Source organism: Harpia harpyja, chromosome 5, assembly GCF_026419915.1.
Source record: "Harpia harpyja isolate bHarHar1 chromosome 5, bHarHar1 primary haplotype, whole genome shotgun sequence".
NCBI lineage: Eukaryota > Metazoa > Chordata > Aves > Accipitriformes > Accipitridae > Harpia > Harpia harpyja.
In genome coordinates this window covers 18,918,913-18,937,426 of record NC_068944.1, presented here as the reverse complement: position 1 = coordinate 18,937,426, position 18,514 = coordinate 18,918,913, and the positions used below count along the sequence as shown (strand labels likewise).

Below are 18,514 nucleotides of genomic sequence, written 5' to 3'. Positions count from 1 at the left end.
TCTCTGGTCGTATGTGACAGTGGTGCACAATAATCCAGGTCCTGAATGAACACAGGAACTATCGCCGAGAGATAAAGTAACATTTCTCATTCAAATTTATGTATCAGTGTAAATGTAATTACACATGTAGTCACTTTGGATACGGGATTGGGACTATAAAAACATAATTTTTGAGAAAAACAATACTCTGTTTTGTAGTTTCTGTCCAACTAATGTTAGAAGGGCTTTTTATTTCAAAGTCTAATAATTCTCAGTTTCACTGCATCAAAGCCACAGAGGTTGTAACTACCATAAAGCCTGAAGCAGCTGATGTTCTTTGTTCCTATAGCCATTAAACTGGGAAGAAGTACAGCAATCAACACTTTTCTGTCTTCCATTCAGAAAGTTTTTTGAAAACTTGCTTTCACAGTCATTTCATAAAAATCTGTAATAGGCCATGTCAAACAAAAACCCCAGTGTCACATAAATTCAGCCACCTTTGGTGAACAGTATCTTTTAGTTATACGCAAAAAAATACAAATACAATCGTCTGTTAATCCATAATGTTCAAGTTTCCATGCCAAGACAAGAAATGCAAGACAGTGCGTATGTGTACCTGCTGCAGTGCCCGCTGCCTGGTAAAATCCATCTATCTAGATATTCACACAGACATAAGATTGAAGAATGAAGATCTTCATACATACAAAAGCCATCTTTTTCAAAAAAAAAAAAAAAAAAAAAAGATGAGACACTGACAGGAAAGTGCTTGGAATCTCATTAATTTGACACTTTGTGTTTCAATATGACATTTGAAATGCTAGAAGAATACCAAAATGCTGTGTTGCACTGTAAATCCACAGTGAGGTTCAGGCTGGTTTTAATGATTATATCTTCATTCATAATACATCTGCTAAAAAATTATACCTGTCCTCTGAAGCAGATTTTGTGAAATGAAACTCTACTTTTAGGACAACTAGCTTGCTCGCTTCTAGCAGATTTTTTTTTCTTCAAGCTCTCTGTCCTACTACTTATTACTAGAGTATTACCACACTGTGAAGCTAAACATTATTTCATCCACATTTTAATGACAATACAACTCATTTGTTTCACTGTCTTTCCAAATGCTGCAGTAAAGAAAGGTTTCCCTATTCTGTATCAGTTTTTGATGCTTCTTTCCCTTGTTACGGGAATAGTTTCCCTTTTCTTATACCTCAAGATGACTCCTACTTCAAATCCCCCAAAGTTTGCTTTTTTTCTTCTATGAAACTATGCATTTTGATTTTTCCCAAACATTCTACATTAGTTCTGAAATGCTTTCTCTGTCTGAAATGTATACAATAAATTTAGGAGTAACTTTGTCTTCTGTGTAGGAACAAAGCTCAATCTATTGTTTACTTGCTGGCAGTACACAGAAAGTAAAGTCTGCTTTTGTACTAACATGGCAACATCTACATGTATAAGCCTGAAAGATAAGAGATTTATTTTGAAAGAGAATGGGTTACTACTTCTATAGAATTTTAAAGTATTTAAGAAATCTACACAGGAAAAAAAAGGGATAGCCTTGCCTGAAAGTAAATTCCTAGTATCTTCATGAATGTCTCTCAAGGGAATTAGTATTTTCTTTGCAGTAAAATAACAGGTTTGTTATTTCAGTTAGTATTTAATATCTGAAGAAAGATACTTGGTTTTGTGATTAAGGCTTAAATAATCTAGATTCTATGCTGGCTCTGCCATGCAGCCCAAATGTCACACTGGGCAATTTGCCTGATGTCTTCAAACTTAATATTTCTGTCTCTATAATGAGAACAGCATTTATTTTCTCCCACCAAACATTCACCTTGCCTACTTTAGTGTCCATATAATTAAGTCAGTGGGGCAACTCGTAGAACCTCAAGTTCATCACATGCCTCATTTACTGCTGGTCTGGGTTTTAAACTGTGAAGTCTGCTACTATATTTGCATATATAACTAGCATAACAAGACACAGAAATCAACTGGAGGATGAGAGAGTTGCAAGCAGACAACACTCCAGAAAGTTGGGAGTCCAGGGATTAAAAAGACCTTAACTTTTAAACAAACATTTTCCTTGTGTAAGAGAATGAAGTACTTTAAATTGAAAAATAATTTTGCTATAATCCCTATAAATAAGTGGTAAAACTCTCTCCAGCACAAGAGCACGTTTTTCTCCCTTTCTCTCATTTAACAATTCTTACCTAAGTTTTTCAGATTAACTTTTCATTTAACATCCAGTAATGAGTCTGAAACATGAAAAACAAATTGTATGCCAATACATTTTCTAGTGCCAATGCTTTAAATGTTCCAGGCACAAACATGCAGCTGACTCTCCACGAGCATGCCATGTTACTGTTCAAATGTCCTTTAGACTGTGATAAAAGCACCAGACTCTGCATAAAGAAAGCCAGGTTCAGCACTAGCTTTGTCTACCAGATCTGAATAAAAAGTTAACTAAAAGCTGACAAAAGTGAAGACAAAATTTTTAAGAAAAATTTATTATAATAGAAAGTTTATAAAATAAAAACATAGCAGAAGTCCTCAAGTACATTAAGTTGGACAACAAAAGCTATAAGTATTATGAAAAAGTAATGCTGGATGTTATGAACACATCCTGACCAAATTTCATTAAGAACATTATTTCTGTTAGTGTACAGACAGATAAAAAAAGAAAGAATAAAAGGGAAAGGAACTATTTTCTGCATGCCTTACTAGTTGTAGGTTTAAAGCAAACTCCAATAGCAAACAATACAAAGAGTTATAAACGAGAGCAGCCCTTTAGAAAATTACAAGGCAAAAAGGTGGCCAAGGACCAGAGACCACAATTACTTCACTGTTTTCATGCAGTTTCAACTGTATTTATTTTCTCCATGCCCAACTAAATGAAACATTTGTGGAAGACCTAGGAATTGCATGGAGCTTTCACTCTGAGAATAAAAGTGAAACATTCAAATATTCAAGCACAAGCAACATGCTCAGAAAAACAAATGTAATCTGACATGCTACAAAGTATATTCAAATGAAAGTATTGATTCACAATCACCAAATGGTCAAGAACTTAGAAATACATAGTTTAGAAGAATACACACACATTTTTCTCATCTATGTTCTCTGAAATACTTGTAAGAGCTTTGCTCCAAAGCAAACAGAATGCACAGCACAAGGAATGGCACATCTTCCTAAATGAACAGACCAGATGGAGCAACTTGTTTACTTTGCAGCGAGTGTCTGCTCTAGACCTACAATAGTAGGAAGAAGATAGTCTGAATGTGCAGGCCAGAGGTGAAGAGAAAAGCAACATATAGCAATGCAAAAACCACGATGCAGACAGAGAAGAGTCTTTAAAAAAAGCTTTGAAGAAATATTTTACATCATTGCCAAGAAAGGAGTAGGTGGCAGGCAGTTTGCGTTAGCCAAGACATCCCAACAAAAAACCACAAAGCCTGAATTATCATCTTGGCAACAAAGAAGAGATGGGTGCTTTTAGCAATTGGCAGTTAAGGATTTGGCAAGCATCTGGAGGAAAGGAAAGAGTGTGAGTCAAAGATAACACTAATATCTCAAGTCCAGATAACAGAGAAAGATAAAGACACAATGAGAAATACAAAGCAGAGAAATATTGGATTCAGGTAGCAGTACAACATCCATCTAGGACCAACAGAAGAAACAAGCAGAAGTGCAGGGAGCTGTGAAAGAACACATTGGAACAGAGAGTCATCTCTGCAACACTGAGAGTCATCAAATATTGGGCAGAGGCAATAACACACACCCACAAAAGCGGATTATTAAGGAGGATGATAAGCGGATTGGTTAAGGAGAAACAGAAATAAAGGGAGTTAATGAATGAACTATAAAAGATTTTGAAAGAAAACAGGAGAGGGAGGCTTGGAAGTAAAGGTACAATACAGATGAGAAACAGTGACAGGAGACATGGACAAGGGTGTTTCAGGCTTAGGGATAAATACGTGGAAGAGAAAAACTGTTTAACAGAATACTTCTACCTTCTTAAATGAAGCAGGAGTTAATCTACTAAGTGTGAACAGCTTGCCTTGTCCTAGTTAATTATTTAACCTTCACTTCTTGCTGAGGGTGAAGTACTAAAAGCATTACAGATGCTTCATAATTACTACTGGTTAATAGAAGAAAGGGACATGATGAAATACACATTTAGAATTCAGTCACCCCCTTGTTTTATCTGTATGTTTAATTTACCCTCTGTATTTCCTTTTGGTAATTAAAAGTATTTTACTTCATGTGCTACAGCACACAGCAACACTAAATGATAATCAAAGAGTTCAACACTGCACATCTTTTAGAGTCTCCTTCATGCCATTAAGGCGAGATCTTGGAGCTTGCTTTGTTTTCCCATGATTGGCATTACAAACATGTAAGTGGCAGACAAAATTAAACAGTTTAAGATGAAAATGTTCACACTGGTAGGTCATGGGGAACACAGAAACTTACCAGTTGCTAAAAAGTTCAGTTTGGAACAAAAGCTCAAATGAGTTGCACTATGTCAAGTCAAACAAAAGAAAGTACAAAACTAACAAAAACTCGTTTTTGCCTCAGTGAGCCCCAAGACTGATTCAGTATCCTCTCTGCCAAAGAAAGCGCACAGTGCTGCACGCTCTCACGACTCAACTGCAAATCTTGCTTTGTTTAACATCTCAACTTCTCAGGTCAAGTGATTTAGATAAAAAGCTATGTGTTAGTGTTCATGTGAAAAAAAAACATTTAGTCATAGAACTGCAAAGAAAAAAAAGTATTTGAGTATGTATTAACCAAAACCTAGGAACTAACCTAAAAAAAACATATTCTTTTCAACAGTTTGTTTTCTGTACACCGATCTCACTGTACGCTAGAATAAGCTTTAGGATTTCTGAATGCTCAGACAGTGTTACTGGGAATTTCTGAACTGGCCACCATGACCTGCCCTGTTATTAGCTTACTGAAAATGCGTATCTGACTAAAATTCCAATTAAGCTTTACCCTTAGTGTGACCTTTGGAAATCCTGTGAGGGGACACCACATTTCTCCTCTCTTCTCTTGCAATAACTGAAGCTTCTGCATGTTCACAACCAGAGGACAGCAGCCCTTCTTGCTCCCAGCAGAGAGACAAGACAGCAGAAGGCAGCAAGAGAAATTAAAGACTAAAAGATTAACCACACTGTCTACTTGTTCATAAAAATTCCACATGTTCATCTGCATTAGGTCAGCTAAAGCTGCATTAAAAAAAAGCCTTTCATAATGTTTATTTTCCCATGTATAAATTGCTGGAGGTTCTACACATGTAAAGTGTAAAGTGGCTAACAAGAATTTATATGTTAAAACATGGTCTACTTCATACAAGAATGGTTTAGATGAACTAGATCAATATTTCTGAGCACATTCAAAGCAGGAATGTTAGAATGACTCAATGTTAATATACATTATCACCGAAAAGAAGAGGATGGGTGTCGTTAAACAAAGTAGGTGGGAACACTCTGGACTCACCTCATTCATAAATAACTATTTCTCTCACTTTAAATCTCTTCTCATTTTGAAAATAAACTTACTGATATTATTAGTTTCATCTTTCAATCCTTGCCTCATTTTCTCAATAGTTAAATTCAAACCAATATTTGCATTTAAATTATAAGTTGGGAAACCAGTACCTGGTATCCAAACTGGTGAAGTGAAATTAAGTGTTTAGCTCCCTCGTGTTCCTGTTTTCTTTGACCACTGACCAAATTCAAAACTGATAAACAAGTAACTAGGTTATCTTAGCTATGTTAAAATTAGCCTAATCCAGTAATACATGTTATAGTTGAAATAATGCTGCTTAGATATTCAAAGGCCTTTATGTTAGAGTCAGAGCAACCTACTAAACCCAGCCACCCAGAAATAAGAAAAATTAGAGATCAGTTAGGAACACACACACAAAAAGGTCTATTTGAGCAATTTTCTCTCTTAAGGTGATTTAATAATCTAGCAGGACCATAGCATTTAAAAAAAAAAAATTAAAAAATTGATGTTTGTTCTTCATGAAACACCACTAATATGCATTTCAGTCAGAGGAAGTTACTCATGTCCTGCAGTGAGATGACTACGATACCAAAAGTAGAACATCTGGAAGGAAAAATGCAGCACAAAAATGTATGCAATATATATTCAGATACTTAACCAGCTCACTAAAGTGCTCCTTGCTCTCCTAAAAAAATATGTGCTAAAGTCTGATCTCCCTTAGCTTCCCAAAAATCAAGCCACCCACTGAACCTATTCAGTACTCCCAACTTCATCACTGGAAGTTCAAGCGCAATGTGGATTGAAGTGGTGCAGGGAAAGAATGGCTATAAACAACAGGAAATCTTTAAAGATTCAGCTTCCTTCTGCAATTTTTATCTGTCATTTAATCTATGTTTTATGTACTTTATTCTCATCACCTGTAAATCTTCTGCATACTTTTTACATTGTGGATGTTGGGACTTCTGAGTGAATAGATATGCAAGAAAGGAAGGTTTGGGTTGCGTTTTCTCTCCTGTAGATCAAAAAGCCAACACTATCAGGGCAAACTTACCACTGAAATCGAACTTACTGAACTCTGGGGGTGTATTTTATCTCAGTTTCATAATTGCCCTAGGCAAAATCCACCAAGAAATAACAAGGAGCTCCCTCCATGCAATCACTCTAAGAACTATTATCTGGTTTCTATTCAACCCCAGAAAGCATACCCCTTGTTTGGATTATGTTTTTACTATTAACTATTTGGTACTTAGCAAAGAGACAGGAAAACACAGCATCTCTAATAGAAAACTCATAACTACCAGACTTCATAGAAAAACAATGCCATATGATCTCAGAAGCCTCTGAGGGATTTAGCAGACCAGAAATGTAGTTGTAACTTTTGTAGCTTAAAATTCATTTGATAACAAGCAAAAAAAAAAAAAAAAAAAGTATGAAACATAGCATTCTCATTTCATACTGACACTCTAAACATGTCTCTTCTTATATACAACAACAAAGACAGACAATACAAAGGGCCATTAAATTGTAGGTGTGCAAACAACATCTAAAGCTTAATTTTTCCCTGCAGTTCGAATGAGCTATCAGATTACTCTCTTGGTCTGAACAGACAGGCAGAGTTGTCCACTGGCACTGGTCTACTAAAAAAATACCACCTTAAAGCTAATTGATACAATGCTATCATATCAATCAGTACATATGATAGCTACCATAGATATGATAGCATGTCATTGATATGATACACATTATTATAGAATTTATATAGAAAGGGTTCTGCAAAAAGCTGAAGACCTCTACAAATTACCTTATTCTCTCAACAATCCAAGATCCTTTTCAGAGTCATATAAACTATATTTGCAAACTTTTACATTTAACCTCATGAAAAAAATGGGTAATTCTGTAGTTGCCCCAGGGTAACTATATAGGGAATATTTTGTGCTTTGAGATTTAAAAAAACAAAACAAAAAACCATCAAAAAACCACCACCACCACCACGTAACTTAATGCTCCATGCTCTGCTATTTGTGCTTTTCACAAGCAAAATGTTCCCTGGAGGGATCAAAGTTACTGCAAGACCTAGTTTTCCATCAGCCATTATCTGATATTGTCAGAAGACCAAGGCTGAAATCTGCCTCTGCACTCTTCCCCAGCTGATTAGAAGGTTTACTGGTGACATCACTGGAATGAAGATTTCATCATAAATCCTGTGTGACTTTAGGGCGTGTAGATTATTAAAGGCACATCATACTACACTGCAAAATTACAAAGCCTTTACAAGGAACAGTTGAATTCTCTTAGGGACTCTGGACAGATGGCAGGATTTGACTATCACTAAATCAGCTTAGTGAAATACATTTTAAGTTCTCCAGCCCAATATTCACTGTGTATTACTAATGAAACTGCTGAATGAAAAGGGTGGTGTGCCAAGCTTATAGCAAGTAAACAGAAATCCGTTTTCCTCCAACCTCCTCCTGATGTGCTGTAAACTCTCACCCAAATTACAAAAAACAAAGGTCCTCTTGAAAAAGCAGCTCATTACAAAACACAAAAGATCAAAACCTAAATTCTACTTTTTTGTGTGTTTACTATTTAATCAAGTGTCTGCTAAGCTGGTTCTTTGTGACTATGAAGTAATTCAGGAAAATCAGGAGGTCAGACTGACTGCCACAGAACCACCACATCAATGAACAAGCTTAATGGGCTTTCAGGTACCTAAAATAACAGGTCCCTCAAAGGCTGGACGTGCAGCTTCTCTGTAAGATAATTCCATCAGCAAGGCATGAGCACTTCACTTATCAGAACTGGCACATAATGCTCAAGCATGACTTAATGCTCGCAAGAAAAGATGCATGATTCTACTTTGATTTCTAGAAGGCAATCCCTATTTCCTGTTAATTCTCCTCTTAACAGCACAAGGAATCAAAAGCTTTCATAGAATTACCAGATTTGTAACCAAGCATTCACAGAGAATTTTATTTTTTCAATGCATAATCAAAACTTATTTTGATGGAAGTCACTCTCAGTCATATTTTACTAAGAGAAATGATTCTTATAAAAACATTTTTGTCTGTTCTCTGAGCAGTGACATTTTTTCTCCCTTGTCACCATAAGGTTAGTGCTCAGGAAGTAGAATGAAGTGATTATCACTGTGCATGACAAGGATTGTTTGCTGCAGCAACTACCCCTCAGTCAGATTGTTACTTTTGTTTACACTCAACAGCGATAAAAAAAATGAATCCTCGATATCAGTATATGCTAAATACACCCATTTTACACTGCTTGAATTTTGAGCAGATAACACACTTTAATGTAGGTGTGGCATTATTTTTAATGCAAAATTATGACACCTCTTTTGAAATCCTAACATTCTGTGCTATTAAATACATGTTCTCATTTTCATCAGCATGAGAGAAGTGGTTGATCTTGTTTGCATCAATACAATGAAATAACAAGTATATTCTTATTTGTACAAAGCAAACAGAATATCCTTATAACCCATATAACTATTTCCCTAAATTATTACCTGAAATATAGTCAACATTTCAAGTGCCCAATGAAAAGGTAAAAAAAAAAAAAAAAAAAGGCAATTTGAGCTCCATAGACAAATACTATAATTTTCTCTGTATGTTAGGATTTTTAATAATTAGATACACATATAATTGATAGCTCATGAATAGAATTTGCATACAGAGCACACGCAGTCTCCCTAAAACATTTCTACAATTGATTCCTTTTGTGATTTGACATGAGCTGAATGGTGTTGAACAATTTATTCACCATTTTTTGGGACAGGCTATTTAACTCATTTCTAACTTTTAAACGAATGTGAGAGGTTACGTATGTCTAGATTAGCATACATACTCGTTAACTACATTAATCATACACAACAGGCCTGTGCTCAGTTAGGTGGGTCTTTTCAAATACATGGCAATTAAACCCTCCTACATCTGAATCACTTCACATTCACAGAATACTTTCTATATGAGCACTAAATGTTTACAAATGCGTCTGGCATATTTTATATAATCTTCACCACCTCGGTTGAGACAACTAAGGAGCGCTATCATTACGTACGTAACAGAGTCATAGGCAGATGCAGATTAAATAAGGTCACCTTATTCCTTGTTCCCATCTTCCCATTATGGTTACGGCATCTGGACTCTGAACTTGACACACCACTCATATTGCCTGCTTGAAATAAATGGTGTACCAATTCAGGATAGTTTACATGTCTTGCAAAAATGTTATGATTGTTATTAGTTACGATTTTAAGAAGTTTCCTACATATTCTAATACATTCACTCAGGCCACACTCTTTTCCACGGGAATCAAAAAAGTGAGATGGGCCGTCTCTGCTGAATTCCTAGTTCTGAAAAACACAAACATCATCAATTCCAAGGCTAAAGCTGCAGCCCCAAAGGAATTTTGGAGGAGGAAAAAGCCACTGACTCCTTCACAGCCTCCTTCAAAATGACAACGATAAACAGAAGAGTCAATATGCTAATGGTCACAGTGCTGCTTATTAGAGACAATTTAAAATGAAGCCTCTGTCTCACGGGAAATTCTAATCTGGTTTTCTTTCCAACTATCAACAAAAAATATTTTTAAAAGATCAAAATTAAGAAACTCCTTTCCCATGGAAGATGAAGTATAACATATCCAACTGACTCTCACTAGACATTTTCATTCGAAACAAAAGCACTTTTACTTTCCCAAAATGAAATATTTTATGTTTTGTTAAAAATATTTTAACAGGGGTTTATTATTATCTGCATTTTTAGTGTCAAGGCCTTTCATTACCTTCCATTAAAAAACACAAAGCAAAATTGCAAACAATATGTAGTATGCAAAGCAAATGACACACTAGATTATCATTTGTAAATAAGTTACTAGATTTATGAACTGAGATTTTACAAATGCTGAAACAAAACCAGGATGCGTTTGCTTAAACTGAACCACACGAAGAAACAAAATGTGCCCACTTCCAATTTCTGTACCTATGTCAGTTAGGAATTACTCCTTACACTGTATCCTGCAGAAAGGACATTTCCTTTTTTTATTATTAATACTTGCAAAAATCTGGATGGCCTTTGCATTTTACCATTTGTACTTGAATTAGCTGGCCTTTCAATTTGTCTTTAAACCAGCCATCTTCATGCAGTTTATCTACATATAAACAATTCAGTAACAGCAGTTTGTCACCTTCATATATATTATTGATGAGAAAACAGACAACCCGCCAATTAAGATGCGTGCACTTGCCCCATCTCCAGGCTCAGCCTGAGGTACTGATGGAACAGTTGAAGTAAAAACTCAGTTTTACATTTCAAAGAAAGTTCAAAGGCAGTGAGAAAAGACTGCCCTGCAAAGAACACAGAAATTGTATTTATTGCTGGAAAAGTTTATTTAAGGAGTAGACTATATTATTTACTTCAAATGATAATAAAAATGATACGAGTCCACATCTTGTTCAACAAGATGTTCTACTTAGTTTTCCTTTCAGTCTTGGCTTAAATCTATGAATTTGACAGAATGATAGTTCAAACATTCTTACAACACTAGTCACAGCTTAGTATCAAAGATACGGAGTCAAATAATGGTCAAGATAAAAATCAAGCAGACTTAACTGGATTTGTGTTTCTGTTGCTACCCAGCAAGATATACAACAATATGTCTTGGCCCCCAAAATATCACTGAGTTATAAATTAAAGGAAACAGTAAAAATATCTGAAATTGGGATGTCTTTAGATGAACAACCAACCCTGAGATCACTTGTCTTCTCTCCTTCCATCCAAATTCTTGGGTTGTCAAAAATCACCAAGCCATTCCATAAACACTAAGTATTTATTCCACGACCTACTAGTCCTTTCTAAAGTAAGTATAACATGAGAATTTATTAAACAGAAATTATCTAAAATAAAATATTCTGCTGAAAATATATATTTTAAATAAATATTAAATGAGATTACATTGGCCGCATAACATATCCCTAACCTTGTTTTTGGAAAGCCACATGGCCTTTCTTTCCTCTGTTTCTGAACATAAGACTATATCCCATGTTAAGACACATTTATGCAGCTGTTCATGAAAGTCATAAACACAACACACATTTCACAGGACAACTTTGCAATGATAACTCCACACTACAAATGTGCCACATTTACACTATAAGTTAATGAAAGCCAGCTGAGCTAAATAAGCACTAGCAGAGAACACAAAATACTTCTCTTACCTCCATTTCTGTGCAGTGTAAACGGCCCGATTTATCTGTAATTGGAAAAGAAAAAAGTTTTCAGATTAAGTAAAAGACGAAGGACAAATAAAACTAAAAACTCAAGTCACTTTTTTTTTTTTTTGAGTAATTGTCAAGTATTCTTTGCCTTACTTTAATCACACATTTCAATAATGATTCCATTATATATGCATCACAGAATTAACAACAAGAAGGCCCTGCCCTTTTTATTTGGATTCTTCACAATACTCCCTTTTAAAAAGATGTGTCTTTCATGCCTGGCTTCATTATTTAAACTGTATGACTGATGCTTGGCCATGGAGGGAACACGAAAACATGTTGGCTTAAATTAAGCAGCAGCAAATAATTATTTCAAGATAAAAAACAACATTAATTCATAAACCTGGGAAAAGCCACTGTTTCATCTGATACTTCTGGCATATCAAAGAGTTCAACACCACCATGAAGTTCAAGCAAATTAAAGTTGAAATATTACTGTAATATTTTTGTAAGTCCCTCTTGTCAATTTTTGCATTTCCTCCAAGTTCAGAAACATCACTTTGGAATTCATACAATACAGAAAAAATAAGTTTCTGAATTGTTTCACTGAATTGAAATCTCAATTTTCTCAAAGACAAAACACTTTGGTATAAAAATGTAAGTAGCTTGACAGCTTACAAAAAATAAGACTGAAATTTCACAGCGTATTAGGAAGGTACCATTTTACTAACAGCAGCAAATTTACCATTTTGTATTAATAACTGATATCAAAGTAGGGTGAAGTACTTTGACAGGAAGATTTTCTGTTGGAAAAATGATTATTCAAGAAAGTCAAGTATTCCACAGAAATATATCCACTTCAAAGGGGAACTACCCAAAACTTTAATTTCAAAACACACAGATATTGAATTTTACTCTTTTTGTCTTTGCTTTTTGGCTGCATTGCACCTGCACTGCTAGTTTAAAATCTGCCACTTTGAGCCTAACGGCACTCACCCTAGGACATGCGTGACAGGATTCCGAGTCCCCACATACTCAAAAACTAGAACGGCGTGTGTTCACTTGACTGTGCATATGCTGAGAGCGTACACTACAGGTGATGATGGTTGCTGAACACCACCCAGCGTGGCCAAAGGATTTACTGCAGTAGTTAGGAAAAGCCTGCAACTTGCAGCCATAATTGGAAGGACTGTTTTATCAGATTGCCTGGTGAGCCCAAGGAAGCTCAACCAACTGGTTAGCATAATGTTCGCTCAGAGAAGCGATCATGCTGACTTTGTACGTTAAATCTGAACAGCATGCAAAACTGTTGGTACTAGGGGAGAGTCACCTGCATAGAAAAAAGATTAATTTTTCATGTTGAACTGGCCACCTTCCCTTTGAAACCAAAGGTTAAACACATCTTGAATGAATAGGGAACATCCACCTAACAGAGTGAAAGTTGTTTACCTTCATTTTGAACTGTTGCCAATGCAAGCTGAACCTTTAGCACTGGTGTCTGACTTCAAAATGAAGAACAGAAGAGGGACTTAAAAAGGCAGCTTTTGCATCACACATCTTTTCAAAAGGAGTGGTGATTCTGGTTGATTCACTTCAAGATCCATATAAGAGATTTTTTTGTGTTTAAAATGGTAACATTCATGTTGTTGTTATAAATTATAAATGGGAGAAATTTACTGAGAACTTTTTTTAAGTACTCCTACGATTTTAGCAGATTTATGAATATTAGGGGCTACTTCCGTGAAACTCAAATGATGGATGAGCAAAACAATGTATCTCCATGATACAAGATGATACAAGACTAATTCACACAAATGTAGTCGAGGGGGGGGGGGAAAGTATGCTGCCTTTTTTGGAAGGAAAAGTACTATTTTTTTTTTTTAATTACTACTTCAGAAAAAAAGTAGTAATTTTAAACCTATAATGGTGCAATGGCATACAGAAGGCCACCAATGTTTGCAATCATGGATCATTTAAAATATCTTGACTTGCACCTCCTATGGTCTAACAGAACAGGAATCAAACTGTCTACTAGATCCTCTCATAGCACAGACTCATTGCTACACCTCATAGCAATGCTGAGATCCTACAAAGATCCTTTTAGTAGAAGTCCTAACCAAGTCCTGAAGCACAAAACCAAATAAATTAGCCCAGACCAAAACAAGTAAGGCAAAATCTGGTTTTCTGAAAGGAATAGCAAGAAGCTTATCTCGCAGCCCCTTTGATAGATGTTCTTTGACAAAATTCCACAAAAGCTGTTCAAGGAAAAGCACTCAAACTCTGGAAACTTTCCTTATTTCATATATGGCGCTATCAAAATTTACTACTGCTTTCTGAGCAAATCATAATTCATTTTTTGTTTTAATATAAAAATATAGCAAACCTCTTAAACTGGATTCTTTACTCCCATTTATACCAGCATTTTCAAAAACAATAGTATTGTCATGATTCCATGTGCTGGGGAAGAAAGGAGGAGTAACAAGTAGTTTAAGTCTCACACCAGCTCAAATGCACTGCAGACAGTACTCTAGACAGCTGCAAACTGCTAATTGACTTACAACGTTTTAATATATACTGCATTATGGTAATTATTAACCATACCATTCCATATGCCTCTGTACCTTGAGTCCAGCTATACACTTCGCAGATTTCCCTGAGCTGTTTGCAGTGACTTATGGACCTCCCCCCCCGTCAGGAACTTCCTACATTTCTGAAGAGACCAGCATTAACAGTATCGGCCCAAGAAACATGCACTTACTTGCACCTATCAAGACTGAAATGAATTTGCTTTCGCATGGCCCATGCAAGCCAATTTACTTATACTGGCTTTACTTATACTGGCTGGGAGTAGAAATTTCTTCTCTCTTCAGCTGACACGACTGAAAAAGCAGAACCTCTTAAACATAGCCTAAGGGTCACACTTTCTTGATTTGCACGAGTAGAAAAAAAAATTCCCTGTAAGAAGTCATAGAATAGTCTCTGTCTGCAAGGAGTATTAAGTGCTTATCTGGTAAATAGGTGAAGACTTAAAAGCTTCTTCACATAGATGCAGACTTCTCCAGACTTCATAACCATTCAACTAGATACTAATCTGTGTAGCATTTTCACCACTCTTACTGCCAGAAAAGATTCAACAGTTATTTTTTCCATGGCAGCTTTCAAATAGTGACTAATGCATTCATTACTAGTAAACAGCATAACTTTAACTGTCAACTTCAATTTATAAACAAGCTACAGTTTGGAAGATCATATGGTTTTTCTCTCATAGATTGTTGAAATGCAAAAAATGAACAGTTTTTGCAAGAAAGAAAGAAAAAGACTTAAATGGAGGTTTCCTGTATCTCTGAAAACAGGCTTCAAAGAGACATATTTGCCACCAAAAAAAGAAGAAACCCCAACCTCCTCAACAAGAGGAGTCATGCCAAACTTTCATCAAGCATTAGGGCATGCCGACTCATCCCTCAAGGCAGGAGCTTCAGGCTGCTATTTAGACTGGAAAAAAAAATTCTTTTCACAAAATCTCTCAGAATGCTTTTAAAAAAAGACTATACTCAATATACGTATAGCCCCTGCTTCACTGAAGCACAATTTCCCTGCTGTCCAAGGATTAACAGGTCACGGTTAGAAAGGGTCTTCACAGATTTAAAAGCAAATAGCAGCATACTGCTGCCAATAGTAAGAACCACACATTTAAGTCTGAATTTTAAAACCAAAATAGATAATTCAGTACGTTAAAATGGACTGACACAGGATATACGTAAGAAACCATGCAGGATGTGCAAAACCATTTGCACTCCACTATCTGATGAAAAATTAAGCTACAAAGTTGACGTTAGTGATGTGACACCACAATCACACGGCCGCTGTTTCAGCTATAACCAGCTGCTCTAAGAGCCCTGCGGCTTAGAGCCTCAGAGCATCTTCCTAGCCTTCCTCTAGTGTCTCAGATTCCTCTGCATAGATCCAAAAGCATTCGCTTCAAGACAGCTTCTTGCAGAATTGAAATTATTAGCACTGATTTTCAGGCAACAGTGTAGCTGATGTACGCATTGGCAACAAACTTGAAACTCATTTTGTGTTAAAGATTAATATTCTAATTAAATGCCACAGCCCATTTCTGCAGGTTTTGTGTGAAATCAAGCTGCTATTTCTGTGATAGCAGAACTCAAGCTGCCTTCAGGAAAGACAGCCACTGCCTATACATACTGGAGGACAGTGGAAGAGGTGGCCAAAGAAGGAACACAGGGGCTAATCGAAGGAAAGGGAGCAAGGGAGAACACGGGAGTCACTAACTCAAGATCCTTAAATTGAATAGCCTTAAGTCAGGCCCCCAAATTAAGTTGAATTTGTATTTGCTTTCTAGCATTTATGTCTTCAAGAGGCACTGTAGCTACAATAGTAGGCTTTTCCCTGACCTTAAGAGAATAAGGAACTCATTTTAGAAAAAAAAAAAAAAAGGGGGGGGGGGGAAGTTCAGACTCGCATTTAATCATCTGATTGCAGGAACTGGAGCATTAGTTACCAAATCTGACAAGATTGCCAATACAAGAGACAAGATTAATACTAATAAAAGGTAAGGGAAAGAATGAAGAAAGCAAAGGCAACCAAGCAACACAAGGAAAAGAGATGAATATGCAAAGAACAGGATTCATAATTAAATGAAGGGAGAGGAAAACACTGACAGATTTCTGGCAGAGGATGGATATTACAAGATAAACAGAAGAGGACAGAAATCTTGCATGATAAAGAGAAACAGAAAAAAGTGGAAACAACAAAGACAAATAGAGGTAAAGTACAGCTTAGGAGTAAGAGACATTAGGCTGCAGGGAAAAAGGCCAAGAAGAGCAAGAACACAAGGAAGTGGAAGGAAGCAGACTGGATTAGGAGAGGTAACTGGAGACCCCTCAAAGCAGTGAGCACGGAGACCCATGTTTTTAAGTAAAACACTTAGGCTTTGAGGGTCAATATACCCTTCCTTTAAACTGTATAATCAGAAGGCAACAAGAATAGGGATGAGTTTTTACAGCTTGTGGCTTTTTGGATCTGACTCATGATTTCTGTATCAGCCTACAACTGATGATTTAGAAATGGTATGCCTAATTTTTCTACTTGGGAGAGGAAAAAGGAAAGGGAGAGAAATTTGTAAGAAAATACAAAGAAAATTCTTTGAGAAGTTACTAGACCAAAGGCAGCCAGGACTTTCCTTCCCTGTGTCAACCTTTTTTCATGCCTTCGTCTTTCTCCATTCATCATGCCACTGAAGTTACTCCTCATTTTTTACAGTCATAAGCAATCCTCTTGTACATTGCACAAAACAAAGATAATGACTAAGAGGTCTTCGGTGTTACTACCCAGTTAAATTTTGTAATAGAAATTATTTAAAAATAATATTCTTTAATTCCAAATTAACAACTCCATACTACCTTAGGGCTACCTTTAAGATACAATTAAATGGTCACTTTTTGTCTTGCCCCATTTCTACTCTGCACAAGGAAACCAGCTTTGGTCACCATACGATTCTTTCTATGTTCCACTGCTCTCCCTCTTTAGCAAACCTGTAAGCTTACCAAGGGATCACACCAACTTTTGTTATTCTGATATAAATACTGTGGTAGATACACATCTCCAAGTCTGCTGAGCTCTATTCACAGCTGCCAGTCTCTTCTACAGATGCTTAAGTACAGATACTACACTTGTTTTCCTCTGGCCTGTCCAGATATCAACCCTTCCCAAAAAGTGTGAATTTGCAGAGTTCACGCGTCTCAATTTTTTTTTTTTTTGAAGTTCTGTTACTCTAATCATATTCTAATTTCTCCTGGAGCTATCCCCTTGCTTGCTCATTCAACAAGTATGTGTGCTTGTGGCAGAATTCTGACTCCATTGAAATCACCAGTAGTTTCTGCCATTATGTTTGATGGATCCAGAGTTTCAAGCAGGTTACAGCTTTTCTAAATTGATAACACAGCACTGTTGGGTCTGTTAAGAACTTTCACCAGCTGCTAATAAACTCTCTCAAGTAGATGAAAAAGTAGTTCTCTTAATTCTTCTCTACCTCAGCTATGTCTTCGCAGTTTTGTATTTACACTGTACAAACTCACTCATCTCCTTTTGTTCCTCTTAAAGTGCACAGTAATAAAATTCAATAACACATTCATAGCTGCGCATGTCATGCAAGCTAGCTTAAGGTTTTATCAGGAATAGAACAATATTCATTTTGCCTCCTTACCGGATCTGATGGTGTAATGTGATCAATTAATTCAGAAACAAAGAGTGAACACTCCAGTTTCCTTTTAACAGACATTATGAAAAAGCTTCCCCACTTTTATAAAGATAAGTTCATTGCCTACATAGATCCTGGATGTTATGTACCTTTAATCCTCTTTGTCACCTGCAACATACCTACTGCACATTTGGCAAACGCAGTCACACTCGGGTCAGACTCATTCACAACGCTGCAGCTGTGTGGGTCATTTTCTCTGCTTGTCGCTCTGATCACATCTTGCTTTCTGAATCATCCTCTTAAAGGTGCGCTCGCTCTCTCTCTCTGTCACATCATACACTGCTACCATCTTCATTCTCAAAGCCCTTCTCATGCTACCCCAGTCCTACCCATCACCTCTCACTCAGTACTGTGGGGTAAACTGTCACCTCCAGCCAGCCCCTGCAGCTGGACTCCATTACCCATTACTTTTATTTATTTATTTATTAAAAAGCATCTTTGTTCTTTCTCCAGTGATGCCCCATAGGAACATCATACATCATATTAACTCTGCAACATCATGGCAGATG

At 36.4% G+C, this 18,514-nt stretch overlaps 1 protein-coding gene across 4 annotated transcripts in view; it reads right to left on the bottom strand.

The window, feature by feature from the left end:
- SPIRE1 (spire type actin nucleation factor 1) overlaps positions 1 to 18,514 on the bottom strand; it is a 133,820-nt gene that overhangs the window by 109,005 nt on the left and 6,301 nt on the right. For all 4 annotated transcript variants that reach the window (XM_052786833.1, XM_052786835.1, XM_052786836.1 and 1 more), the window contains exon 2: positions 11,726 to 11,760. In XM_052786833.1, the coding sequence (XP_052642793.1) occupies positions 11,726 to 11,760 (35 nt within the window). The remainder of the gene's footprint in view (positions 1 to 11,725; positions 11,761 to 18,514) is intronic.